Source organism: Anguilla anguilla, chromosome 18 (assembly GCF_013347855.1).
Source record: "Anguilla anguilla isolate fAngAng1 chromosome 18, fAngAng1.pri, whole genome shotgun sequence".
NCBI classification, from domain to species: domain Eukaryota; kingdom Metazoa; phylum Chordata; class Actinopteri; order Anguilliformes; family Anguillidae; genus Anguilla; species Anguilla anguilla.
In genome coordinates this window covers 6,238,190-6,265,689 of record NC_049218.1, presented here as the reverse complement: position 1 = coordinate 6,265,689, position 27,500 = coordinate 6,238,190, and the positions used below count along the sequence as shown (strand labels likewise).

Below are 27,500 nucleotides of genomic sequence, written 5' to 3'. Positions count from 1 at the left end.
GCGGCTTAAAGGCCGCTCACGTAACGGCCAATCGCGCGGCGGGAATTCAGACCGCCGTCATCCTCCCAAGCCCCTTCGTTAAAAATCTCCACCCCTGCTTTCTGAACGTTCAACAATGCGAAGGAGGGGAAGGAAACACAGTCGCGTTGAGGCAGATCTCTTTTTGGCAAAGAGTGGCTTCTGGTGGAACAATCCCTCTGGGTGGCATCTGATTGTTTGGTAACTTCGTTTGGTAAAGCAGCATTCAGGCCGTGTTGGCAAAAAGCGAGGCGGTATGGTGGCACCTTGTTACCCCACACACAGCGAATATCTCGTAAGTGCAGGGTCTCCCCTTATTCTTCCTTTCCATCCCATGCTCCTCTTCCTCAATTGCCTCTGCTTTGTCACCTTGGTCCTGTTCCCCAGCCAGCTTTCACTCCTAAACAGGGCGACCGTATCCCAAACTAATCTGGCTTTTCCTCCTCGTCATGGCTAAAAAGCTCAACTTGCTCCCTCACGCACGTTCTTCTTCCTCCTCCTCCTCCTCCATGCCCAGGACTGCTCAAACTCCCAGGCAGGAAGCTCCTCCTCCTCAAACGCAGGTGTCACTCTGCATTTCCATCCCACAATGCACTGCTTTCTCAACCCACAATGCACTGGTTCCAAAGCCGCGGCCCCCGAAGCCCAAGCGCTGGCTCTCGCGCTCCCCGTCCGCCGACTGGCCACGGGCCGGCGGGATCCGCGGCTCAAACAAACTGGGCACCGCCTTTTAACGACCTCAGTTAGGACGGAGTGTAGCGCAGTGGGTAAGGAACTGGGCTCGTAACCGAAAGGTCGCAGGTTCGATTCCCGGGTAAGGACACTGCCGTTGTACCCTTGAGCAAGGTACTTCACCGAAATTGCTTCAGTATACATCCAGCTGTATAAATGGATACAATGTAAATGCTATGTAAAAGTTGTGTAAGTCGCTCTGGATAAGAGCGTCTGCTAAATGCCTGTAATATAATGTACTGTAAAAATTAAGTACAATTAGTACAATAAAAGGCTTTTGGGATAACCGACACAAGGGTCCACTGAAGACTAAGAGAAAAGAAAGCGAGGGAGAGCCTGTGGTAAACACACCCAAAGACACACTATGAGAACCGAAGCACGCGACCAAACGCAGAACTGTTTACGTGAGTGAGCCTCGTGCTGCGACGAACACAGAGTAGAGCATCTGGTTAGTGTGTGAAATCTGATCTGATGTCCAGTTTCACGCCTTTAGCTTCACTAAAAAAGCATGCGAAAATCCAACTGGCATCCACGGCAGAGCAACAAGTGGAGACTGAACTGGGCTTCAACACGGGGACTGAACTGGGCTTCGACACGGGGACCGAACTGGGCTTGCACAGGCATGCAGGAGGTCGTGGGGTCCAATCCCACACAGAAGTTGAGTTACCACCGTTACCATCTTAAATGACGCCCAGTCTCATTCATGTGACTCTGATAATAACAAAAATAACTAAATCAGTCTACAGGAAAGCCGTTAGCCGCGCTGCCCCCCCCCCCCCCCCCCCCCCAGTATTTGGAAGGCCTGATCGCATTTGTGGGCTTCACAAGATGCTGCAATGTCTTCCTTTAATTCAGGATGGCACAGACCACCAAGAGAACCCTCCGCTTTCCCTCCACAATTCACCAGGTGAGATTCATGGACACTGAAGAAAATGGCAGCAAACAAGGAACCCAAAAACAGTGCAAAGGTGGTTTCCCATCCCGTTAATATAGACAGATATTAGAGCTTTCACTTGCACACTTGGATATTTTTACACATTACAAGTAAGAGAGCTGTATAAATAAAATATAAGTTTCTGGGAGGGGGAACAAATATACCCTTATTTCTTCCTAATACTTCTCTGAACAAGCAAAACAGTAAGTCACCAAAAAACAAAACTGGAAAACCTCTTCAGTATGGAAGGCAACATGAATCTATGAAATGTTAATGCAAAGTTCTGTTACAGAAGCTGTTGATCCAGCCGGACTCTAAATGGCCTGTAGGTATGAGTGTGTGAGTGAATGGTGTGTGAGCGCACTGTGATGGATTGGCAACCTGTCCATGGTGCATCCCTGCCTCTCACCCAATGGATGTTGGGATAGACCCCAGTCCCCCATGACCCTGACCAGGAATAAGCAGGATGGATGGATGGATAGACAGTAAAAGGATGAGTAAAAGGATAGGATGTAAAAGACAAGGTATGAAACCTAACCAGCAGAAGAGGGTCCGTTGGCAAATAAATCAATGCAATGGAGGTACTCAGAAGGTACACGCATATTGACCACAGTTCTTGGGCCAGAGATAAGTAAAAAAAATAAATAATAAACCCACATCCTGTGGTGGAGAGGAGAGGCCAGGCAGAAGAGGAGCATTATGGGTAATCCGAAGCAGCGTAGGCCCCAGATCTTCTCAGCTGCAGAACGTGGTAAAGAAGACCCAGAAAGTCAAGGATTCCACCCAAAAGCATCTGCTGAGGGGGACACGGAGCCCTGCCACAAAGGTTATCTTCCGTTCCGGACGTATAATGCCAGAAAAAAGCAAGAAGGCTAAGCAGATGTCTGTTTGCCGCGCGCGGTAATGAAAAATGAGCTATTTCCAAGCAGGTCCTGAAAGCTTTGATTAGCTGTCAGTCAAACCCAGACACTCGAATGCCAAGGCTGCTGTGTTCATGCAGAACTAATGTCTTCGACAGTGCGGCCGGCAACGCCACCGCCTGCTTCCAGAAGGGCCTCCATTACAGCACACGTCCCTCTCCGTCTCTCAGCGATCACGCGACCGAATCGACGGGGTAGCGACGCGACCACGGACGGCCAACGCAACGACTTTTCTCCCCGCAGACACAGAAAACAACGCACATGCAGCTGGTGATGTCAGAGGTTTCTCTGTTAGGGAAAACCGCCATGGTTTCTGGGATGACAGCAGTTCAGCCGTACAGCCAGCTTATCTCCTGCGTGACCTGTCGGAAAAGGGTCCAAGACCCCAGTTTCACGATTTCTTCCTCCAAGCAGATCAAGCAAGAAGAGGGGAACGTTCCTCTCGCCCCGGGGGGCTCCCGAAAAGGATGATTTCCATGTGAGACGCGACCCACGGAGAGAGGAGAGCGCTCAGCTTCCTCAGCGCGCCAGAGCGAAATCTCGAGAGCAGCGAAACGATAAAGTTTTTTTTTTCTTTCTTTCGCGAGTTTTTACGAAATTCATGCGCGCTACGTGACAACCAGTTTGCAAATGCCACCATGCAAAAAAGAAAAAAACAAGATCGAGTGCCTGACTGATGCCCTATTTTGCAATGCCCGTCAGGGAAAATGACGCTGTCAAATGAGTAAAAATCAGCTTATTGGGCAAGGCAACACTCCAACTCTCAAATCTGTCGCTCGCCTTCAGAGCGCCGATAAATTCCAGATTTCCATCTGCACAGCCAGCCCGAAACACACGGGCACTGCTGCGAGCCTAAGACCTCTACATTCACACTGCATTATTCATCCGACTCACTGATCCAACCCGAGAGCAGACGAGTGAGGGAGTGAGACAGAGAGAGAGAGGGAGAGAGAGAGAGGGGGGGGAGACAGAGAGAGAGAGAGAGAGAGAGAGAGAGGGAGGGAGAGAGAGAGAGAGAGAGAGACAGAGAGAGAGGGAGAGAGAGGGAGAGAGAGGGAGAGAGAGAGGGAGAGGGAGAGAGAGGGAGAGAGAGGGACAGAGACAGAGGGAAACATGTAAAGTGAAGTGGCAGAAGCAGGAAAGCAGGGGGCCAGTGAGGCTAGCAGTGAGAGAGTCGCGCAGAGAGAGCTGGGGGCGGTGCGGTCGACTCCGTTGACCGTAACAGAACCCGACTTTATTTTCCGAAACGCTGCGAATAGCGCCCCTCGGGGGCGGCAGGCAGGCGGGCAGGCAGGCGTGCCGGGACCCGGGGTACCCGGCCGAAAAAGGGGAAAGGGAACAGATCGCGAACTCGGCACGGGGCTGCGGGCGGAACGCGCTCGTCCGGGCAGCGGCGCAGGGCGGCGACTTCCTGTCGCGATGACAGTCGCGTCTGAAACGATTCCGTTTCCTGGACGACCGTCTCCAGAGGGCCCAGTAAAACACGCCTGCCCAGTTCCGAAGAAAGAACGGAGATTAAAAACCCTTCCGGATATATCCGTGCGAGGGACGCGAGAAGGCGATTCGGGCAGGATCTGTCCACACAGGACGCAAACACGCCCGGGTTAGGGATGCCTTAAGATATAACAGGGTTCCAGAGAAAATGCACACGCACACCCACTGGCACTGGGCAAATACTGTGTGTGCGCATGTGTGTGCCCATGGGTGTGCCCTTGTACGTGTGCGAGTGTGTGTGTGTGTGTGTGTGCGTGTGCGCCCATGTGTGTGCCCTTGTATGTGTGCGAATGTGTGTGTGTGCATGTGCGTGTGTGCCAGTGTGTGTGTGCACACATGTGTGTGTGTGCATGTGCCTGTGTGTGTCCACGTGTGCGCACGAGTGTGTATGTGTGTGTGCATGTGCCCGTGTGTGTGTGTGCGCGTGCCCCCCCCCCAAACATATCGTCTCCACGGAGACCTCTGCACAAGAAACCACTCGCCCTGGGAGGGGGGGGGGGGGGTCAGGGGGGAATCTGGCCCGTGCCAGTTAGTCAGTTGTTCAGCCTGCTTAGACCAGACTGTGTTTTCTCTTCATAGTTATGTTTTTCCCCTTCAGAATATAAAGAAAGCAGCATCAGGTGCACAGTTCATTTGTAGCACCACGGTCTCTGTTCACAGGAAATGGGTATTAATATGTGCTCACATTTTGGGACTGGTTAAAAACAGAAAAAAAGAAAAGAGAAAGACCAATTTAGGGGTGTCTCGCGGCATAGCCTGCACAGCACCGTCCACATGCTCACTGCTCGCTGCGACAGAGGCAGCGGTGCTACCTTTGTCACATCCCTCTCTCCCTCTCCCTCTCTCTCTCTCTCTCTCTCACTTCTCATTCTTCCTGCGCCTCCACAATCAGCTGTCCAATAAAAAACTGAAAAGCCCTAAAAACATTTACAGCACAGATCAGGATTCTCTCACCCACCCCTGCCCCCCTCCCCCCCCGGGTCCAGTATAATACCAGACACCAGCGAAGGCCATTAGCTCTTTAGTCAAGCCCACGTGTGTCTATTAGACGTCCCTGCTCCATCGGGTCTGTGCTTGTGCTAGCCCAGCTCTAAGCTCCCTCTTCCTCTGTAGCTGATGCGTTATAAGCCATGTATGCAGTGTGAATTGGGGGGGGGTGGGGGGGGGGTCACACTGTACAGTCCTGACTGGGGATGCTCTGAACGGGACAGGTGTATCACCAGTGCCCCTGTTTTCACACCCGAAGGTGTGAGTGGGGTCTACTGCCTGTAACACACACGTGTGTGTACGTCTGAACGTGCATTTTGAGGAGGCCAGAATGTGTCTAAACAAATCTCCATTAGACAACATGAGACCTCAGCGCAGTTCCCCCCTCCCCCACGTCGCCCTGCCCCCCCCCCCCCCTTCCCCCTCCGCCCCGCCAGAGGGACAGGGGCGCAGGGGGGCTGTCCAGCTGCACGGGCCCGTCTGATTGGAAGAGACAGCGAAGCGTTTGTGCACAGCACTGCGAGGCCTTCTGCTAACCGCATCGTATGATTAACACAGATCTGCAGCAAAATGCCCCACAGACATCAAACCAAGCTCTGCTGGGCAAGGAGAGAGGGAGACAGAGAGAGAGAGAGAGAGAATGAAAGAGGAAGAGAGAGAGAGAGCATGAAGAGAGAGAGAGGGGAGAGACAGAGAGAAAGAGAACGAAAGAAGGAGAGAGAGCAAGCAGAGAGAGAGAGAGAGAGCGAAAGAGAGAGATAAAGGGGAAGTGAGAGAGAAAGAGTGAGAGAGAAAGTGAGAGGGACAGCAGCAGGAGGCCCCTGGGGATCAGAGGGTGGGAGGTGCCCGCCAGCCTGGCACGGCAGAGTGGGCGTGCCCGCTGGACGTGCCCAGTGCAGGTGGACGGGCAGACAGGCGGAGGGCAGTCCCCGGCGTCCCATCTGTCTCTGAGACAGGGTTGGGGCGCGGGGCGCGGGGAGCAGGGGCAGAGGGGTGTGGGGTGTGGGGTACATGCAGTCAGGGGAAGGCCGGCCGGCCTGTGGGACATTTCTAGCCTTGCCTGAACCCACGGGGTACCCCAGCGCAGACGGGGGGCTAAAAATAGAGCAGGGAGGGTGTGAGTCCTCCGGGACGGGGGCAGGGATATATTTTGAGAGAAAGGAGAGGCCCTCAGGAGCCCAGAGAAAGAGGCAACCCCGCCCAGCCCCCCCTTCCCCCCTCCCCTCAACCCCAACATCCTGGAGTCCATCCCTGCGCCAGGTGGGCAGAGAGCATTCTCTCTCTCTCTCTCACTCTCTCCCTCACACACTCTCACACACACTCACACACTCTCACACACTCTCACACACTCTCACACACTCTCACACACTCTCACACACTCTCACACACTCTCACACACTCACACACACTCACACACACTCACACACTCTCACACACTCTCACACACTCTCACACACTCTCACACACTCTCACACTCTCACACACTCTCACACACTCCCATACTCTCACACACTCTCACTCACACACACTCTCACACACTCATACTCTAAGACTCTCTCACTCTATCAGGTAGGCCAGACTACCAAAACTCTTCCCACCATCCTGTCTCTCCCCTGCCCTGCAATGAAAGCCCCATCCCATCCTCAGGATCACTGGGCTGTGCCCCTCTGCTCTGACCCTCACTGTCTTTCTCTGCCTCCACTCCTGTCACCAGGCCCAGCTGAAACCCCTGAGCTGACCCCCAAGAGATTTTAAGGGTTCAGCTTCTGCACAAACTCCCTGCACTTCCCCAATGCCACGCGCACCTCTCCACTTTCCTTCCCCCCACCCCCCACCCCCCAACTCCCCTCGCAGCTCAGCGCTGTGGTCCTTCCCCACGGCGGCGGCATCGATCCCGCCGGCCGGCCAGCCCACCAGCTGTCGGGGGCCGGGCGAATTTGCACAACAAAAGGGGGCCAGAAAAGAGAGAGGGGAACGATAACCGAGGCGTTTTTTTTTGGGGTGGGGTGGGGGCTGTGCCCCTGGGAGATGCCCCGACGCCTCAGCTCACGGCTGAGGGGGGGGGGGGGGTGAGGCCCCGGGAGAGCCCGGGGGAACGCTGACGGAACCGTCCCCCTCAGGAAAGGAGGCGGCCGGCGGAGAAGAGCCCCTCTCTCAGTCTCACGCCCCGCAGACGCCGGCGCTCATCGGAGGCCTTTCAGCCGAAGCGGCGTGCGGGGGGGCCTCGCTTTAACACGGCCGGAGAAGCCATCAGCGCCGCCCGCCGACATCGCCACGGCGACCGCAGGCACGGGTTCGAGCACGGAAACGGACCGGGAGAGCGCCAGAGCGACGAGAGGAACCGAGCGCAGCAGCAAGAAAGGAGAGGAGAGAGAGAGAGGGAGGAGGAGGAGGAGGAGGAGGACAGCGGAACAAAAGGAGCGGAGGAGGGGAATGCCAGTGTGTGTGTGATCTGATACGGTCCCCCCCGGGGGGCAGAGTGAAGAGGCCGAAGCAGAGACCGGCCGCACATTCCAGCCGTATTCCCGCACGTTCCCGCACGTTTCGGGCCGCCGGGCCGTCCTGTCACACCCCGCCATCATTCCCAGAATTCCTCAAAGGGTCCGGCCCGACCGCTGGGCTTTGGGCCTACTCCCCCTCCCGTGTTTAACGCTTATACCCATAACGCAGCGGCCATGTTGAGCCGCGCTGAGCGGTAAGGAACCTCTCTGCTTGGTCACCAGGGGCATTATGACATCACATCCTCACCGCGTCCATCCTCATGAGGTTAATCGCCTCAGCTCCACAACCCTCCCCCTCCCCCGCCCCCTCCACTGCCCTCCCCCTCCCCTCCCCCTCCCCTGCCCTCCCCCTCACATCCCTGGTGGGTGGATTACATAATCACTGATGTGATGTGAGAGGGTGCAAAAAAAAAAAAAAAAAATCCTAAATTAAACCAATGGGACAGCGACCGCTGCGGAGGTGTCAGGTGGTCACCTCCAGGGGGGGGTAAAGGATCTGAAAGGACCAGCTCCAGAGCCCGCCAAACCCGCCGGCGGCGACAGACCTGCGCCTTCCTCGTTTCGTGGTGGGGACAGGCAACCTCCGGGGAGTTTTTCGGAACGTGGACCGCCCAGGGCGGACACCACCCTTCTGAGAGGAGGGTGGGCGATGGGATCCAGATCCTGGGAAAAGTCCCGAAGGACACCCCCCCCCCCCCCCCCCCCCCCCAACCCCCGCAGCGTTTCGGAGACGCATGAGCGCGCTCAACGCGACGATAACTCGCATCGACGCAGGAGCGACTGAGCGTGCTTTCAGACGCACAAACAGGCCCGCGCCACGTCTCTGTTTCTCTCCCTCTTCTGCTCCGTCTCTCTCTCTACCTCCGTCTCTCTCTCTATCTCTCTCCCTCTTCTGCTCCGTCTCTCTCTCTCTACCTCCGTCTCTCTCTCTACCTCTCTCCCTCTTCTGCTCCGTCTCTCTCTCTACCTCCTGCTCTCTCTCTCTGCATCTCTCACTCCCTATCTCTACTTCTCTCACTCTCTCCCTCTTTCTCTCCCTCTTTACCTCAACCACTCTCTCCCTTTTTCTCACTCTCCCTACTCTCTCCTCTTTGTGTAATGGTGGGGGGTGACTTGCTTTCTATATCTGAATTAATTCCCCCATAAATTCTGCACGGCTTGTCAATAGAATTTAAATAATTTAAAACTGAAGACACACAGGCTGAAGTGCAAAGTGATGACTGGCATGGGGGTATATCTGATTAGCAATGACCCTCATCTATCTCTCTCTCTCTCTCTCACACACTCACGCATGCACGCACGCACGCACGCACATGCACACACGCACACATGCACACACACGCACACATGCACACACAAACGCACACACACATGCACACACACACGGAGGCGCGCACACACACACACATACACATACACGCACACTCACACACTCACACACACACACACATACAAACGCACGCACGCACACACACACATACAAACGCACGCACGCACACACACACATGCACACACGCACGCACGCACACACACACACACACATGCACACACACACACATACACATACACGCACACTCACACACTCACACACACATATACACACACACACACACATACACACACACACACACACACACACACAGACGAGGGAAAATCGGCCCAGCCGGCTCACGCATAATGAGGAACTCTAATGTGCACAAGACCCTGTGGATTAGCAGGCAACAGAAAGGACCCCTTTTGACTGACACGCTGGGAGAGAAAGCAGCTGGTCCGACAGGAGATTGCAGATGCAGATAAAGACACTGATAGACGGAGTCCGTCTTTACGTAATCCGCACATCAGATGCAGGAGGGGGGGCTTTGCGCCCGTCAATATGGCAGCTTTTCCACAAGAGCTCCGTTTCTCCAAATCACCCACATCGCCTCGATCGAGTTTGGCAGTGGGCAGGCGAGATTGCTGGAGAGCAGCGTGCAACAGTTGAAAATGTGTGAAACGCGCCCCTTTTCCACACAAAAGAGGCGCAGCGCTCCGATGCGTTCACAAGCGTTTTTTTCCCCTTTCATTCCTGGATCTGACACGGTGAACGACAAAGAAAGAAACCATTTCTTGTTCTAACAACGTGTGTGCTGCAGCAGATGCACATCCCTCCAATGAACACACACACGCATACGCGCACATACGCACACACACGCACATATACACATGCACACACACACATACACACGCATACACACACACATACGCGCACACACGCACACACACGCATACACACGCACACACGCACACACACACACACACACATACGCGCACACACGCACACACACGCACACATACACATACACGCACACGTGCACACAACACACACATACACCCGTACACACGTACACGTATACACACACACGCACACACACATGCACACACCAACACACACACTCTCTGCAGTGTTTCAGACCTGGCTAACCTGTTGTTCTGAGCCTGCTTGCCACCTCTCTCTGAGAGACCCATTAACATTCAGGCACACTCCCCTCTCTCTCTCTCTCTCTCTCCCTCTCTCTCTCCCCCTCCCTTTCTCTCCCTCTCTCTCTCTCCCAGACAGCTGCACAGTCCGCATCGCCAGGCCCATAGCAACCCTCCAGACACCATCATACTGCGGCGTTTCTCAGGTCTCTCTCTTTCTCTCTCACTCCCTCTCTATCTCTCTCTCTCTCCCTCCCTCCCTTTCTGAGACTGCACTCTGTCAGTCTCCCTCTCTCCCTCCGCTGTACAGGTGTCCACCTGCAGCACAGCCTCCCTTTCCCTTTGCCCCACCCCTGACACCGCCCCCCCCGACCCCCCCCACCCTGTCCACGTTGGCCCCAGCACTGTCACACCTCCTCCTCGCCCCGCCCCTCCCATTAGATATATAGACATTCACACAAATATATGTATATGTACTCTCTCTCTATTTATCTCTCTCTCTCTCTCATAACTCCTGAGGGCTGCAGTATTGATGTGGGGGGGCGGGGGGGGGGGGGGAGGTATGGGGGGATTGGGGAGCTCTTAAAGGGTGCCACTGCTGTTGGATCACGCAGGAGTCCCCTCCTGGTTGCACCTCATATTCCACATTAGAACATATCTAAAGCAAAAAAAAAAAAGCAAAGAAGCAAAGACGTAGATGTGCCTCCGCTTGTTTTGTGGCTGGCGCTTCCGTCCTGCATGGGCAGGGATGGCTGACGGTGTTCCTGCTCCTCACCGTGGGAAGTGAGGGAAAGGACGCCGTGTGCTGGCTACGCTTGGGGTGGGGGGGGGACCGGGCTGTGAGGAGGAGGAGGAGGATGAGGAGGAGGCGGGGGGGGAGGAAGTGCTCGGCCACCTGCTCTGCTGCGGCGCCTCTGGCGAGTTTTCGGGCGTGTTCCTGCTGAGGGATCGGGCCTCAGGGCACCCTGCCAATTCCACTGGGTCACGACCTATCTTTCGCTCGCCCCCCCCCCCCCCCACCATCGCACCCACCCCCGGCCCCAACACACAAGCCAGGAACACGCTGTCTTTCCCGACGAGGAGCCTGATCGTCTGGACTGGGACAGACCACTGTGGCAGTTCCACCGATCCTAAACAGCCAGTGCCAACCCAGGGAGGCATGAGAGCCAACAGACCATACAGGACTGACCCTGAACCCAACACCCGCCTTCCCAAGATGCACAGCCTCGAGGCTGACCCTGAACCCAACACCCACCATCCCAAAATCCACAGCTGCAAGACTGACCGTGAACCAAACAACGGCCATCCCAAGATCCATAGTCATGAGGCTGACCCTGACCCCAACACCCGCCATCCCAAAATCCACAGCTGCAAGACTGACCCTGACCCCAACACCTGCTAACCCAAGATCCACAGGTGCAGGACAGACACTGCAGGAGGTCCACGCATACAGTATTATCAGACATTTTAGAAGCATTCCACCAACGGTTCCAGTTAGGACAACAATATCAAAGCCTAGGGCGTGTTAATAAAGGTGTTCAAATATGTGCTTTTTTTTAACTGTCACATGAAAGCGATACTGCATGCTTGAAAGGAAGTATCCCAGTGAACAAGAAGAAATGCAGAAGAGAAAAGGCAAATAAAAGAAACTACTGTTCAATATTTATTCCACGGAAACATGTTTGCCATAGAAGGGTGCTCAGGTGTGTTATCTGGAACTACAGAATGAAGACAAACATGTTCATAAGCCCTGTATAATAACCTCAATTATGCTGTGCTTCTGTAAGGGTGAGGAATCCCACACTATCACTGGCTTACAAAATTTCAAACCTGCTCTAAACTACAGCTTAGCATTCCCAGACTATACCATAGACTGAGCCTCAGTTTTCCAAAACTTTACACTAAGCCGTAAAACATTCCTAAAATTTACCCAACTCCAAGCCTTAACAAATTCCAAAATTTTACCCTGACCCAAGCTCTACAGAACTCCCGACCTTTCCACAAACTACCCGTTACAGTGTTCAAAGAATTTACCCCAGACGAAGCCCTTCAGCAATCCCAAATTTTCATTTTACCCTAATCCTGACAAGCATTCCAAAACTTTACAGTGACCCAAACAGCACAGCATTCCCAAAGGTCACACTAATCCCAGCTTTACAACCTCTTTAAGGAGCAAGATGGGTAATGACTCATAATAAAAGAATGGGATAAATGTTTTTAATTCTTTAGACCAGATGCGCTCCTTTCGTGTGTTGTGATTGGCAGTTTGGAGAGACGTAAAACAGATCTGCCAGTCGGTGGCTCCAGCAGTCGGACGGCCCTAATTTAGGAAAACGGCCAGGCGGCTTCCATGCGCTGTGAGTCAGCTCCCGACACACCACAGTCTCTGAGTTCGCTGTTACTGTACACTGCGAGAAACGCTACAACTCAGTTCATGTTCAGCACTCCAACCAATCGGCTTCCCCCGTTTCCCCCGGACTGCAATCTTATCTGGCCAAAGAAATGACAGACCGGCTACTCTATCCAAACTGTTGTTCTAAAGGATAAGTTTACACAACGTGAGAGAAATATAGTTACGATGTTAAATTTATTTAAAGAGCCTAAAAATATTTAAAGAGCCCTTTTACAGTAATATGTTCCCTGATGCTGACTCTTCCTAAGAATCTTTAGGCCTTTAGTCTTTTTTTTTTATTTCTGTGGGGGAGGGGCGGTACTTTTTTTGACTGACAGTGCCACTACATCTCCCCAGGGAACATCCATGTTCCAGTGGATCGGCCAGTTAAAATGAAGCAGAAGCTCATCAGTTAAAATGAAGCAGAAGCTCATCAGTTAAAATGAAGCAGAAGCCCATCAGTTAAAATGAAGCAGAAGCTACTCAGTTAAAATGAAGCTGAAGCTCATCAGTTAAAATGAAGCTGAAGCTAATCAGTTAAAAGGAAGCTGAAGCTACTCAGTTAAAATGAAGCAGAAGCTACTCAGTTAAAATGAAGCAGAAGCTAATGAAGTTAAAATGAAGCAGAAGCTACTCAGTTAAAATGAAGCAGAAGCTCATCAGTTAAAATGAAGCAGAAGCTACTCGGTTAAAATTAAGCTGAAGCTAATCAGTTAAAATGAAGCTGAAGCTACTCAGTTAAAATGAAGCAGAAGCTCATCAGTTAAAATGAAGCAGAAGCTCATCAGTTAAAATGAAGCAGAAGCTACTCAGTTAAAATGAAGCAGAAGCTAATCAGTTAAAAGGAAGCAGAAGCTAATGAAGTTAAAATGAAGCAGAAGCTAAAAGTTCCAGCGGCATCGGTGATGCAAGGCGCTCAGAGTTCAGGGAGGACCATCGCAACACAACTGGGCGCGTCGGCATCAGGAAGCCACTTCTCCGAGCGCTCTGCTGCGGCGTCGGCGGCAGGAAATCGACGAGCCGAGACCGGCGCTAATTCGCGTTACCCAACAAGGCCTGCAGTCCACCCGGTCCCACCACCACCACCACCAATCCGCCTGCCAGCCTCATTGCTGTTCCACCGCTCGCCACCAACGTGCTCTCTGACTGGTGGAGCTCCTCTCTCTCACAACGGAGCAAGGTGATGTCACAACACAACAACAGTCTTATGACTATTTTATTATTGCTGGGTAGAACCAGAAAGCCTGGCACAGTTACTGTGTTTACTCTGCTCGAGTTTCCACTGTTATGACGAGCACAAGCCAATTGCTCAAAATCAATCCGGGAGGCGTCTTGGTTGCAAGCAGATCAAGCCAGGGTAGGGCCACCCCACAGCGAAGTAGTCAGAAGAAGGGGAGAGTACAACATGTTCCATGCGACTCAGCAACACTGCAGGACAGCCTGTGAATTTTTTTTCCAGCCATTTATGCCCTGCTAAGCAGTGTACAGTATAGGCTATATGTGTGATGCCTACAGCTATCAATAGCTGAATTGAATTCACACATGCATTATGAATATGGCAAAGCACTGTAAATATTTAATAACTGATCAACTGCACAACATTAAAAATATTAAATGTGATTAACAAGTGATTATCACGGTTATCATGCACACAGGCTAACAGGCTGCAGATGAAGGCTTGACCACATACACTGTATACAATGGTAAATGGACTGCATTTTATCCAAAGCGCTTTACAATTGATGCCTCTCATTCGCCAGAGCAGTTAGGGGTTAGGTGTCTTGCTCAAGGACACTTCTACAAGCTCATGGCGGGGTTTGAACCGGCAACCCTCCGACTGCCAGACAATCGGTCTTACCTCCTGAGCTATGTCGCCCCATGTCGTATACAACACTTTCATGCTTAGTAATCTACGATGGCGATGACATCCACAGAACAGAACCTCTGCAGCTGGGCTACATCCTGGAATGGCTCAGATCGGGAAGATATGGGTCGACTAGTAGATAAACAGGACAGACATGAAGCCTTCCTTCAGACAGGAAGACTGAAATTTAGGCCCTGAGGGAAGGAGAGGATTCTGGGTAATGAGTATTACGTAGGGCCACCGGTTAGCTCCCCAACCTTCACGCGCGCCTGTTCTTTATTTTTTAACGTTACACTGTTTGGTTCTCGCTGCCGCACTACTTCTCCTGAGCTGCCCTGTCATGTCATGCCATGCCATGCCACACGAATAGTGCACAGTCATTCTGATTAAACAGGTTCCTCAAAAATATAATCTTACATACACACACACACAAAAAAATTGCAACATTTTAGGTCAGACCCAAACACGGAAGTACAGCGTGACAACGCTGAATTTGGAAACGAGTGCATGCTTTCCTTGCATGAATGTAACCCATATTCTCGAAGATGACCGTTTTCAAGTTTTTTTTTTGTTGTTGTCTTTTTTAAGGCCTTGAACATCACAGAGGCCGAGCCGTGCGCGGGTTGCTTGTTCTCGCCACACTCTGACAGACACGTTCCGCCTTACTGGCGCAGAGCTCTGGGGCAGTGCAGCCGGTCACTGGAATGCCGGCATTGTTCCCTGTTGGGTAACTGAGTGATTCCCGTGATGTCACAATCACATGGAGTCTCAAAGTGACTTAATACAGCGTAACTGTGTCCGTATCAGATTTTCACCTCATCCGCCTTCCCAGACCGCCTTCCGCCATCCGTACACTCAGGCACGCACGCACACGCACACATACGCACACACGCACGCACACGCACACATACGCACGCACACACACACACACACACACAGGCACACACGCACCCACACACACACACGGGCACACACACACACACGCACACACACGCACACACACAGGCACCCACACACACGCACACACACCTACCCACACACACACAGGCACGCACACGCACCCACACACACAAATGCACACACGCCATGCATGCACACACACACCCACGCACACGCATGCACGCACACACACAAACCCACACACGCACGCACACGCATGCACGCACACACACAAACCCACACATGCACGCACACACACACCCACGTATGCACACACACACACGCACACACACATTTGGCTAAAGGAAGGTGGTGTGCCTGAGACTGCTCAGCACTGCTGTAAGACAGATTGAAGCGACTGAGACAGGGAGAATCTGGCGGTTTTTGGAGAACGACAATGTGCTATCACACCTGCTCTCCTCTCAGCATCGTTTCAATTAGCAACCGGAAAATGACTATGAACTCCCTCTGTGGCTCATGCATGTCTGAGTGTGTATGTTTGCGTGCATGCGTGCATGCGTGTCAGTGTGTGTGTGTGTGTGTGTGAGGTTGTTGTATGTGCATGGCACGTGTGCATGGCAACGACAGTGTGATTGTGTGTATAAAACCCTGTGCATGCTTGTATACATGTGTTACATGTGTTGTATGTGTTTCGGGGGTGGGGGGGGGCGCTGGGGGGGTTGGCATTTAGTTAGGAAAATGGAGCAAGGCTTCAGGCTCGCAGTGAACCGACCGAGATTCACGGTCTGATAATTTCAGTATTTGTCTAAACGCGCACGCCACTGAGACATGACGTCTGTCCCCCCCCCCTCGACCCAGGAAAGCCAGCGATTCAAAAAAAGCCGTTCCATTTGCATGGAACCCCGCGCAGAGGAGGACTGAAAAATAACCGACACGCTGTTCGTGACGCCCGACCGCTGCCCCGGTCAAGGGTTCCGCAATGGCAGAGAAGGTTCGTGCATCTCAAATGACACTTAACCACAACTACTAGCTTCCACTTTATGACGCAGTTCACTTAAAAAATTTAGCACGCCCTCGCGTAGGGGGAAAAGGAAGAGGCATTCCCTTTGTCTTTCCCGTGTAGGCCGGTGGTTAAGAAAGCAACCTTATCACAGGTAGAGGCACACCAGACAGATAGGTGCATATACATACGCAACCCTAAACGGTGTATTATGACGTGCATATGCAAACCGTGAGCTAGAATATCAGACATGCATGCAAAGTGCACTCACTCAGAAATGATCGGTAATGAACTGACTCGGCGCTCACAGGTATCACAACCGTCGGACAGACCAAACCAAATGAGCCCAGAGCGGGACACAGGCCTCTGATGATGTCAGGTTTGCGTTAAAAACAAGGCCCGGCCCAGAGATCAGATCAACTCTGCCTTCAAAAGCAGCGCCACTAAATTAAAAAAAAAAAAACAACTGCGCTGCGATGAAATGCAATCTCACCGTAACGTATCGTACGCAAACGTTCGCCACGCCGCTATCTTCGTGCCCTGAGCTGGCACTGGTGCCAAGAGACGCACGGCGATCGTTTTTCAAGAAACCGCACAACTGTGTCTTTTTTTTATTTTTAAATTGCGGCCACAACTCAGAAACCGACGATGAGCACTTACAGGTCCAGTTACACAACACTACATTTTCAATACACTGGTCTGGCAGCACTGCCTACACACCAAGAGCAGGCAGGATTTGTGCAAGGCTAGTGTGTGCCTGTGTGTACTTGTGTGCTCTCACCAGAAATGTCACAGAAATATTTAATTTATGTGCACGGATATGGTGCTCCGATCAAGGGTGGCAAACTGACGTCCTGCGCATAAATGCAATAAGCTGCCATATGCTGAAACACATACATTGTCGAGGTACAGAAACACTTCCTAGAATACGGGCAGACACTGACACGATGGCCTTTCAGATATTACAATTTTAATTCACCGCCGAGAGATGTATTTATCACAAGAACATCTGTATCGCAGGACGCTCCGTCCCAAAGCGGGCTGGACGATTTAAATCAGAGAAAGGGTGTTACGGGCTAGGACACGGGTCCGATCCCCCAATCAGCGCAGTCAGTGTATCTATGATTACCCGTTTGCACCTAAGATTTGGCGTACTCTGAGTGTAGCACAGTGGGTAAGGAACTGGGCTTGTAACCGAAAGGTCCCAGGTTCGATTCCCGGGTAAGGACACTGCCGTTGTACCCTTGAGCAAGGTACTTAACCGAAATTGCTTCAGTATACATCCAGCTGTATAAATGGATACTATGTAAAAAGTTGTGTAAGTCGCTCTGGATAAGAGCGTCTGCTAAATGCCTGTAATGTAATGTAATGTACTCTCCTGAAGTCCCTCATCCTTCGCTGAATAGCCTTCTGGTTCACGGCTGATACTTCTCTGCTGCGTATACGAGCAGGTTTGAAAATCCATCTCTGCACACTCACACCTACCCGGATGAGTAATCACAGCTCTCTTTGATACGCTTGGCTTTCTAGACTCTTCAAGTTTTCTTCAGACCTTCTTGGTTTCTGTTCCTGCATTGCAGAGCTTTTGTTCTCCCCCCCCCCCCCCCCCAAGGTGGTGGGTGGACATTTTACATATTTATTTTCAGTCTTAGGACACACACAAAAAAAAACAAGTTTCCATCAACTTGCTTCTTTCTGTTCTTTTTTTAAAATGAGACGCAGTGCAAAACCATTTAAGCAAAACCTTGTGCAGACTTAACTCGTGTAATATGTAAACTACTTCTGATAAAAGAAGCAAGCGGAAACTAGGGGCCATTTGTGCCATGACTGCTGTCTATATTCTAGGAGGACAAGCAGAGACCAATTTAAGAATATTCATCTTCAATCCGAGACCCCTAAGGTGAAATAAAAATGCTGACTCAACTGTCTTAAAACATTACCTGAACTTCACCTGAAAACAGCCACTTTCTTACAAAAGATTTTTTTAAATGTAACACCACTGCTGTAGAGTACAAGAGACATTTCCTGTGCCAAAATAGGAAGACACAAATAAGTTCATTTGGGCAGATTACCACATTCCCCCCCCCCCCTTTTTTTTTTTTTTTTTTAAACTCAAAACAAACAGAAATTAACAGAAATTTACAATTTCTCCCATGGATATGACCTATTTGTGTTCTTTTTTTCAACGATGACACAATAATGCTTCTTCATTTCCATGCGAGCGTTCCGTGGGCGGAGTGCTTAGAGATCCTGAGCCGTATAATCACCCTGCATGCGGAGCGCGGGGGTCAATGGGGGGGGGGGGGGGGGGGGGGGTGCGGGGGGGGGGGGGAATCGACCACTCTGCTAACCTGGGCCGCCCTGCCGAGTTTATCCCTTTGTGCAAATTACACAGAGGAAGACCCGGGGACGTTATGAGAGGAGAGTGGCTGGACCAGGGTGAGCGCAGGCCCAAACTGGGACTGACGTGACTCAGAGGGAAAGAGCGGAGACCCCCCCCCCCCCCCCCTACCCAACCCCCACCATCCCCCCTTTCGCTCCCTGGAAAGGTGGCAGCCACACAGGAACAGGTGCCCATGCTCCAGGCCATCCCTGTTCTGCGGTGCCCCCTCCCCCATTCCAAACACGCCCCCCCCCCACCCCCCTCAGCAGTTGGCTGTCGGGAGGGTGTGGGAATCTACGGTGGGTGGGGCTTCTCCAGGAAAACAGGGGGACAGAAAGTTATGAGAAATCTCTGGGGGGGGAAGTGGGTCCTTCTGACTGCAGAAGGGCTCACAAAAACCACACCCCTCCATCCTCTCCTCTCCATCTTTCCCCGGCATCCCACCCCCTCCTCCTCCTCCTCCTCCTCTACCCTTCGGCTTCATGTCATTAAATATTGACGATATGCATTTGTCCCATTAAAGATGCACCACTCCGAACGGCGTGTTCTCAGCCCTCCAACCAATCACAGGCGAGCCGAGCGAGGGGGGGAGAGGCCTCCTCACGCCGCCGCGCGTCCCCATCGCCACGGCGACCCGCTCAGCTCCCAGCAGCCCCGGCGATGTCCGGCGAGCCCGGCCGGGGAGAGGCCTTCTCCTGCCGCCCCCGTCGCCGCGGCGACCCGACCCCGCTCCCAGCAGCCCCCGGGCCTCCGCAAGAACCGTCAATTATTCAGCGCGCCCGACTCCATACGCCGCAGGCCCCGCCCCCAAACGCGCCCGCACCCACGCCTTCAGGCCCCGCCCCCAAACGCGCCCGCTTGCGCCGTCCTAGACATCATGCCGCACTCGCCGACAACAAGAAAGGCGTGACCGCGCCCCAGCCGAATAAAAGCCTCGGCATACCTGCGAGGGGTTAGTGCCTGACGGTATGCCTGTCACTCAAGACGCTTAAGAAATGCGAGGGAGGGGCGATCAGGCTGTATCACGCACTCATACTGGGTTCTGGCACCTCAAGTGTTTTTCTAAATGCATAAATGTGTGACATCATTCATTGTGATGTCACTGGGGCACTATGCAATATCACAGTGAAAATGCTGACTGGTGCATTCAGGCAGAGGCAGAACAGGTTGCCCAGGCCCCACCCAAAAAAAAATACCATAGAGTAAAAAAATGGAGTCACCCCGGGTCAAAATGGCGGCACATCAGCTGTGTGTGACTGCGCGACACAGGGGTATGTTTTATCATCCCGGGGGTTTTTCATAGACTGAGCTGGCACAACAACCCGTCTGGGGTCTGGTCCTGTGTGGGGCGTTTAGAAAGAGGAGCGGATTCACCACAAACACTTATAATACCCACAGAGCACAAAGGACAGAGAGAGAACGCATCCCAAGAATGTGGAGTCCTAAACAACTGACAATGAAGGAGAGCTGTGAAACACAGGAGTAAGAGAGAGAGCGAGAGAGAGAGAGAGAGAGACGGGGGAGTGAGGGAGAGGGAGTGAGGGGGAGAGAGATAGAGAGATGGAGTGAGGGAGAGAGAGAGAGATGGGGGAGTGAGGGAGAGGGAGTGAGGGGGAGCGAGATAGAGAGATGGAGTGAAGGAGAGAGAGAGAGAGAGAGAAAGGGAGAGAGTCAGAGAGAGAGAGGGAGGGAGTGAGGGAGTGAGAGAGAGTGAGTGAGGAGGCGGCAGAGAGAGAAAAAGGAGGGAGGGGGGTAGAGGGAGAGAGCTGAACATTGTGGCGTTGAGGGATAAAACAAAACAATTATCCACTCAATGGTAATGACTGCACACGGCGACCGCCAGCGAATCAGCAGAGGCCCCATGCCAGCGGAGACTCCGCCCACGCTGGGGAGGACTACAGCAGGCTTCAGAACCAGAGACGGCCAGGGAGGCAACAGGCATGAACACACAACGTACCTAATGCACCAGACTGGCAGGTACAGCACACACACACACACACACACACACACACACACACACACCACATACCCAGTCCACCAGACCGGCAGGTACAGCAAACAGTACACACACACACACACACACACACTCAAATACACAAACACGCACACACACGCACAAGCACATGCACACACTCACTCTCGTGCACACACACACACACACACACACACACACAAACACACACACACACACACACACACACACACACACACACACACACACACACCACATACCCAGTCCACCAGACCGGCAGGTACAGCAAACACACACACACACACACACACACACACAGCAGCTCCCTGCGGCAGGGCCTTGCCCCACACGGCCAGACCTATCCCGTGCTACAAGAAGCCAACACAAACAGCACAAAGACTAGCTTTGCCGGAAAATCGCAAGCCTGCTCTTTGCGCTTCTCCTTCGTCCGACCGCGACATCTCAATTCTCTCCTTCTCTAGCGCAACCTGCGCCGGCCACAGGAAGGCGACGCATGTTACTGACATCAATATGTGCAAAAACAAATCAGGAAAAATGATTGATCCTCCTGTTTACTGACAGCACACTGGTGTTCCCCAGCCTTGCGGTAACTATCAGGGTAATGGGCTCGAGCAGATGAAGGGAGATGGTTCTTTCTTGTTCCCCCCCGTCCCCCCCTCCCAGATGAATAGAACCGTTGTGTTTTATCCAGCACCAGCCAATGATGAATAGTTTGAAAGAACAGTTGCCTGGTTACTCAAAGGAACACTGCCAAAGCCTCCAAACTGTACAGATCTAATTACCTGTTGTTTTTTTCAGGAACTTTTAAATAAATTTTATTTATTTATTCTTGTGTGCCGGTGGGCCATCGAAGGGGACCCTCGCTTCCAAAAACAAGGCCGCGGGACGCCGCGGGACGCCACGGCGGCGGGCGATCCCCATGGAAACGGAACGCCGGGCCCGACGCTTCTCAGTTTGCGCCGGCCGCCAAACGCCAACGCTTGACCCCGCCGGACCAAAAGCGCAGCGTCCGCCCGAACACAGTCAGCCAACCGCAGGGCAGCGCCCGCCCCAAACACGACAGGGCCACAGCGGCCTCGTCAGAGCGCTACGTAGCAGCTGAGCGCGCCAGCGAGCCGGAGACGCGGAGGGAAAAACACTCGTCCTTTTGTGCTGACGGAACGAGGAGACCCCGTACTGTAAAAAAGAAAAAAGACACACTGCACTTTTCAGAGGCAGGAAGACACGAAGTTCAAAACAATTACGGGACTTCAAAAGGGGGACATCGCCACCGCCGCTCGACTGTCTCCTCCTCCGTCATCAAATTGGCCAGAGCAGACGTCGACTACGGAGCCAGCCAATGCCAGCAACAGATACTATCCATCACCTTGGTAACAGAGGGGAGTGATGTCACAGATAATTGCACAGCCGCGGTTAATACGGAAAATAATTATTCGCCACATGAACGTCGGCTTGTTTCCGCTCAAGTTTCATTTGTAATAAAAAATAAATGAGGTTCAGGCATGTGGTTGTACGGGAAGTTAAACTGCACTTCATCAAAATACATTCAACACTTTTTTTGTTTTCAGCCATTCAGCACATGTCTGAAAACATTGCTGTACCCAAGTACACATTTCCATTTTCCCATTTAAATTGAGAAAAATATTAAAATCAGCAGTGTGGTCTAGTCAGAAGGAAACTTCTCTCATTACCATTCTACACCGGCACCCTTGCGACAAATCACAGGTATTGAATGAAGTGTCTTACAACAGTCTCTATCTTTCCGTACTTCACTGCTTGACTACACAAGTTTTTGCTACACATATTGAAAATTAACATTTATATTATCGACTCATGGCAATTGCTTTACAGTTATTAGTTATTTTACAATTAGCTACTGACTACCTCAGTCAATTCACTATTGAAAACGATACCATTTTATCTACAAAACTACATTTCCCAGAACGCCCCAGACAGAAACTACAGGTTTGCTTCAATAAAGGAAATACGCTATGGCTCCACCCACAAGCTCCTGCACTTGAAGGAGCAGCAGGGCTAAATGAGAGAATACAGACCAAGTGTGCCACTGCAGAGCAACTACTGACCAGTATGTAAACTGGCATTTAAAGTGCTGAATGAACACATTAAGAGACCAAAGCCCAGGAGTTTGTTTCAGTACCGTACCAGGAATGAATGATGGCTGCAGAGAAAGGTAGCCACCTTACTGCTAACAACTAGCGTATAGGCATGTCTATTTTTCCAGTACATCCAACAGTCAATACATGACAATAATTAATCGTTCTTGTTGATTTGATCATTTAAAATTGGACTGGAGTTTAATAAATAGATAATGAAATTGTAATGTACACACAAATATCCTTTGCTCTTTGTGTAATGACAGAGGGCGATTTGCGCGCTATATTTGAATTAACTCGCCCATAAATGCTGCACAGCTTGTCAATATAATTTTAATAATTTAAAAATGGAAATACACAGCTTATAGGCTGAAGTGCAAAGTGATGACTAGCATTAGGGTATATCTGATTGGCTATGGCCCCCATCTCTCTCTCTCTCTTAAATGTTTTGTATGAGATTAATGCCTGGAGACCGAGTTGGCCATCACCAAACAGCTATTGTGCGATTGTGTATATATATATATTTATATATATATATATATATATATATATATCTGAGTTATATTTGGGATCACGGTCTTGTGGAAAGATTTGTCTGTAGCCAGCTTCCCTCAGGGATAGCAGAACTGTGACTCAGTGGTGTTATCCTTGCAAAGGGATAGTGCACACACTGCAGAAAACAGGACTGGCAACTATTTTGACACCAAACTTTTTAGGAAATAAAATTATTACTTAAAAAAAAAAAAAAAATTCCCCAGATGAATGATATTAGTATAAAACAACATAATTTCCCCCATTGTATTGAGCACGGAATACAGCTCATGATTGCCTGTGGTGTTTACTTTATACAGGCTTCCTTTTTTTGTGCTCATCTTCATGGAGGGTGCCAATAATTTTAGAGGGCACTGGAAATTGCCCTGCTCTCAATCCCTCCCCATCGACGGATTACATGCAGTGTCCACTTTCCAGAAACAGATCCAGGGCTTTTGTTTATCTGGGGGCCTGGTCTCACATATCCCTCCGCGCCGTATTTAATTAGACGGGATGATATCGACACTGGAGTGCATCTCGAACCAAAACCACGTCCCACCACTTCGCCCCGCCGAGCAGAGCCTCTGCTGGACAGGTGACGTCCCGGGGCAGGGGTTTGGACAGAAAGCGGGGGGGGGGGGGGGGGGGGGCGGGGGGGGAGTGGAAACAGGACTCCGGAGTTTGAAATGCATGCCCCGCAGCTGCCACGCGTCTGGCCCCGCACGGTTTTAACATGCCCGCGCCAATTACGCAAACCTTAGCGCTTCTGACAGCCCAAAGAGGGTTCACGAGTATCCGGGCCTAATATCCCTTCCAACAATTGGTGATGACGCAGCCAATAAGTTGCCTAAATTTAATGTTAAGGATCAGATGCTGGCTGTCCAAGCGTTTCCTTCAGCGTTTCAAACGACGGGGCTTTCGCATGGCTTCTGACACCTCTCTACTCTCTCTATCTCTTTTAACAGCCGGAAGACGAATGCAAACACTGTTAGAAACGCGTTAACCAAACCGCACGGACTCCGTCTTTCTACCGAGCAGCATGCTTGGCTGCTGTGAGCTTGAGCAAAGAGTAAACAGAACGACATCTCGGGCTTAGCTGTGTGCGTGCGGGCGTGCGTGTGCGTGTGTGTGTGTCAGAGGAAAAGACACTGCTATGGTCAGCAGGCCAGTAGAGAAATGCTACTGCTGCTGCTCCAGTAAGACATAATCATTTTCAAACGCAAATTATATTTCCTACGTACTATAAAATGCAAATTAAACACTGAGGGGTCTTATAATGAAATGCTACCATAACCCTGACTGCACAGCCATGTATGATGACGTTGCGTAGCCTACGCGGTTCCTTCTCCTCTAATGACGCGTAATTCTGACAGAAAAAAAGCAAGCGGTAGTAGCAAGGCAAGTGTAGAAAAAAAAATCGAATGCAATGCTGGTTTAAATCGCTAAACCAGTGACACGCAAAGGCGCAATGCTATGAAAGACATCTTACTATAAACCACACCGGCATCTCCATTTTACCCACAGAACAGAGGACGCGTGGTTCTACGACTGCACAGAAACCGTTCTCGGCAGCATGACACAGCACATAATACGCGGCAAGACTACAAGAGGCTGGCTCCTGGAAGCAAATGTTAGCCTTACAAAGCAAGAACGGACGAATCCTAGGTACAAGAAGCGGTAACTGCAGCTTCTTTGGAAATGCCTGTGGCTTGGACAACGCGTGCATATCCTCTGAGCATTATAAGACAAGCGATGGCAACACTATGACCTACAATATTTCCAGTGAGCGTTAATTCAATATCATACATAGTAAGCAAACAAAAAAGAAGAGAATGCAAAAACGCGTCTTTTTAAAATTGTGACTGGCAATATAAGTATCAACCTGCATGTACACAAAAAGCCTTTCACTCTTTCCAAAATCCATCAACAAACGCATTTCTTATTTCGACTTTAGCACATAAGGTACAATAAAAAACTTGTCTTACCTCTTGCTGAAAGTTTTTTTGTGTTAATAATTTTAGCAGCATATTCCTGACCGGTCGATTTTTTAACGCATCTCCGGACCACTGAAAAGGCACCCCTGTGTTGGGAAGAAAATGCGAAGAATTAAATCACAATTAGCAAGCCACACCAATCCATTATCACAACAATAAAAACACAATGCCAATATACTTTGTACAAAACGTATAAGGGATATTTTTGAGTGCGCGCCGACGCAGACACACTGACGAGGTACACAAAGAAGAACACCGTCCTGAACTGACAGGGATATGGGGGGGGGGGATATTTTCCAAATAGTAAACATTGCAGCATGCACCTAAATTGCCAGTAACGAGTAAAGGTTGGCAGAGAAACACATTTAGTCGCAGAATATTGGCCATATTTCTACATCGATGGATTGTGGGCGACAGAAGGAGAATGAGCTCGCATCATTAGGGCCAAAGCACGAGAAACGGGGTACGAGAGAAGCAGATTATAATTGGCGTGCTGGTAACGGAAAGACAACAAGGCTAAACAGAACAGGAAGCGTCGTGAAGGCTCATTCTATCGCGTGTGCCACATCCACATACAGTATGAAAACTGGTTATCTTTCAGGCCAATCCCTAGGAAATCCGCAACTAACACTAAGCATTCCATTTAAAAAAAAAAAAAAAAAAACAGCCGCCCAAATGCACGCCGCATGTGCAAAATACGTGGCTCGCCATAAACTTGGGATGGTGTTACAAAACCCTGTACATTTTGCCAGTTCCCGGTCCGCGTAGCAAATTATGAATGATCTTAACGCAAATAAGACACATTTCCCCGTTGAGTATGGGCAATGATACGCAGTTCGACGGCAGTTTCTTTACACAAGTCTGCAGCAAGCAATTCTTAACTGCGTGGCGCTTATCAAAATACAAGCATTGAAAGAACAGTCTCCGGTACGGATCAATGAAGGAGACTGAAAGGCCAACGCGTTGTTGAACTGGGTCTGAGAGGGGCTCCTTACAGAAAAGCATTGACGTATAGCGGATAAAAGGTAACAATGACTAGCAGCAATATCTCCCCCACGACAAAAATAAATAAATAAGTCGTTTACATGCAAGATCATCATGCCACTACTAGCTAGCTAAACTACAACCATGTACCCTACAGAAGCACGCGAATACAGTCCAGATTGTTTAGGCAGTAGATATCTAAAGCTACAACTGGATTAACAACAGTCGATGCAATCAGCCACATTGGCTTGCTGGCTGCCCTGTCTGTTTTTGACAAGCAAAAAAAACCCTGTCCTGTCAACATCCAACTAGGCAGGCACAGTGAGATACAAAGCATTAAGCAAAGGTATCAAATATAACGTCTTTATCGCTTACTTTCCGAGCTCTTCGTAGAGCTGATATTCGTCTGTGAACCTGGTCGAGGTTACGATTGTAGCCATGTTGTGCGGGGTGTATCGCCTCTCGTTTCGGTGACTGCGCGCTCAGGTTTCGGGAGGAGATCTCATGCGCTCCGGGTTTCATGCACTCAGAGAGGAAAAGAGATAGAGAAACAGAAAGGGAGGGAGGAGGGGTGGTGGTGGTGGAGGTGGAGAGAGAGCAACAACAAAAAAAAACGGCCAACAACGCGAGATTTTCTCCCCTGGCGTCGACAGAGGAGAGGGAAGTCAAGATGCGAAGCACAATGCTGTGTTGCTGCTGCATCGGGATCCGGCTACTCGCGGTTCCCAATAGCCGATCCTAGATCAGCGTTAATAACCCCATAACCGTAAAACCAAATCGTTAAATAAAAGGTGTATACTGATCCGAGAACAGGGTGCGAGGAACGGACGCTGTACAGCTCGCATTGGCACAGCAGTTGTACAGCGTCACCGAGGACCGGAGCTGTCGCGGGAGGTTGGAGGTAGCACGGCGCCGCGTTTCTTTGAAGAATGCCCGGAATCTGAGTTCCGTCTTCATGAGAGCGATATTTTTTATTGATTCAACATTTGAAGTGGTTTTACCTTTGACCCTTTTGCCTTGTAATGAAAATGCGAAACACGGTATCGCGTTTTGTTAGCCATTACTTGTGTTGTCGTAGGCACGGTCATGTTTCGTCAATTTTTTCTTTGACTTAACCATCATTGTAGGTTATTTCAGTTTAATATTATGTCGCCTATGTATGAAAAGTAGGCTACAAAATTTAGCCGTTTGTTTTGCCTTTATGCTAGCTAGAGCATACGACTCGTGTTCCTTGCTTGTTGCAATTGAACGGAAGTTTTTATCTCACGTGTTTTTTGCAGAGACACGTAGCCTATATTTACC

The 27,500-nt window shown here is 50.8% G+C and overlaps 1 protein-coding gene across 25 annotated transcripts in view; it reads right to left on the bottom strand.

The window, feature by feature from the left end:
- The window catches only part of LOC118217801 (calcium/calmodulin-dependent protein kinase type II subunit gamma), an 84,660-nt gene extending 57,864 nt beyond the window's left edge, over positions 1 to 26,796 (bottom strand). For 10 of the 25 annotated variants that reach the window (XM_035399840.1, XM_035399842.1, XM_035399846.1 and 7 more), the window contains exons 1-2: positions 26,574 to 26,783; positions 25,206 to 25,300 (exon numbers count right to left, since the gene is read on the bottom strand). In XM_035399840.1, coding sequence (XP_035255731.1) covers positions 25,206 to 25,300; positions 26,574 to 26,638 — 160 coding nt within the window. In that variant the 5' untranslated portion in view covers positions 26,639 to 26,783. Of the gene's footprint in view, positions 1 to 25,205; positions 25,301 to 26,573 lie in introns of all 25 variants that reach the window. The other 15 variants (XM_035399829.1, XM_035399831.1, XM_035399834.1 and 12 more) reach the window with 7 other exon arrangements.
- Positions 26,797 to 27,500: the final 704 nt, after the last annotated feature.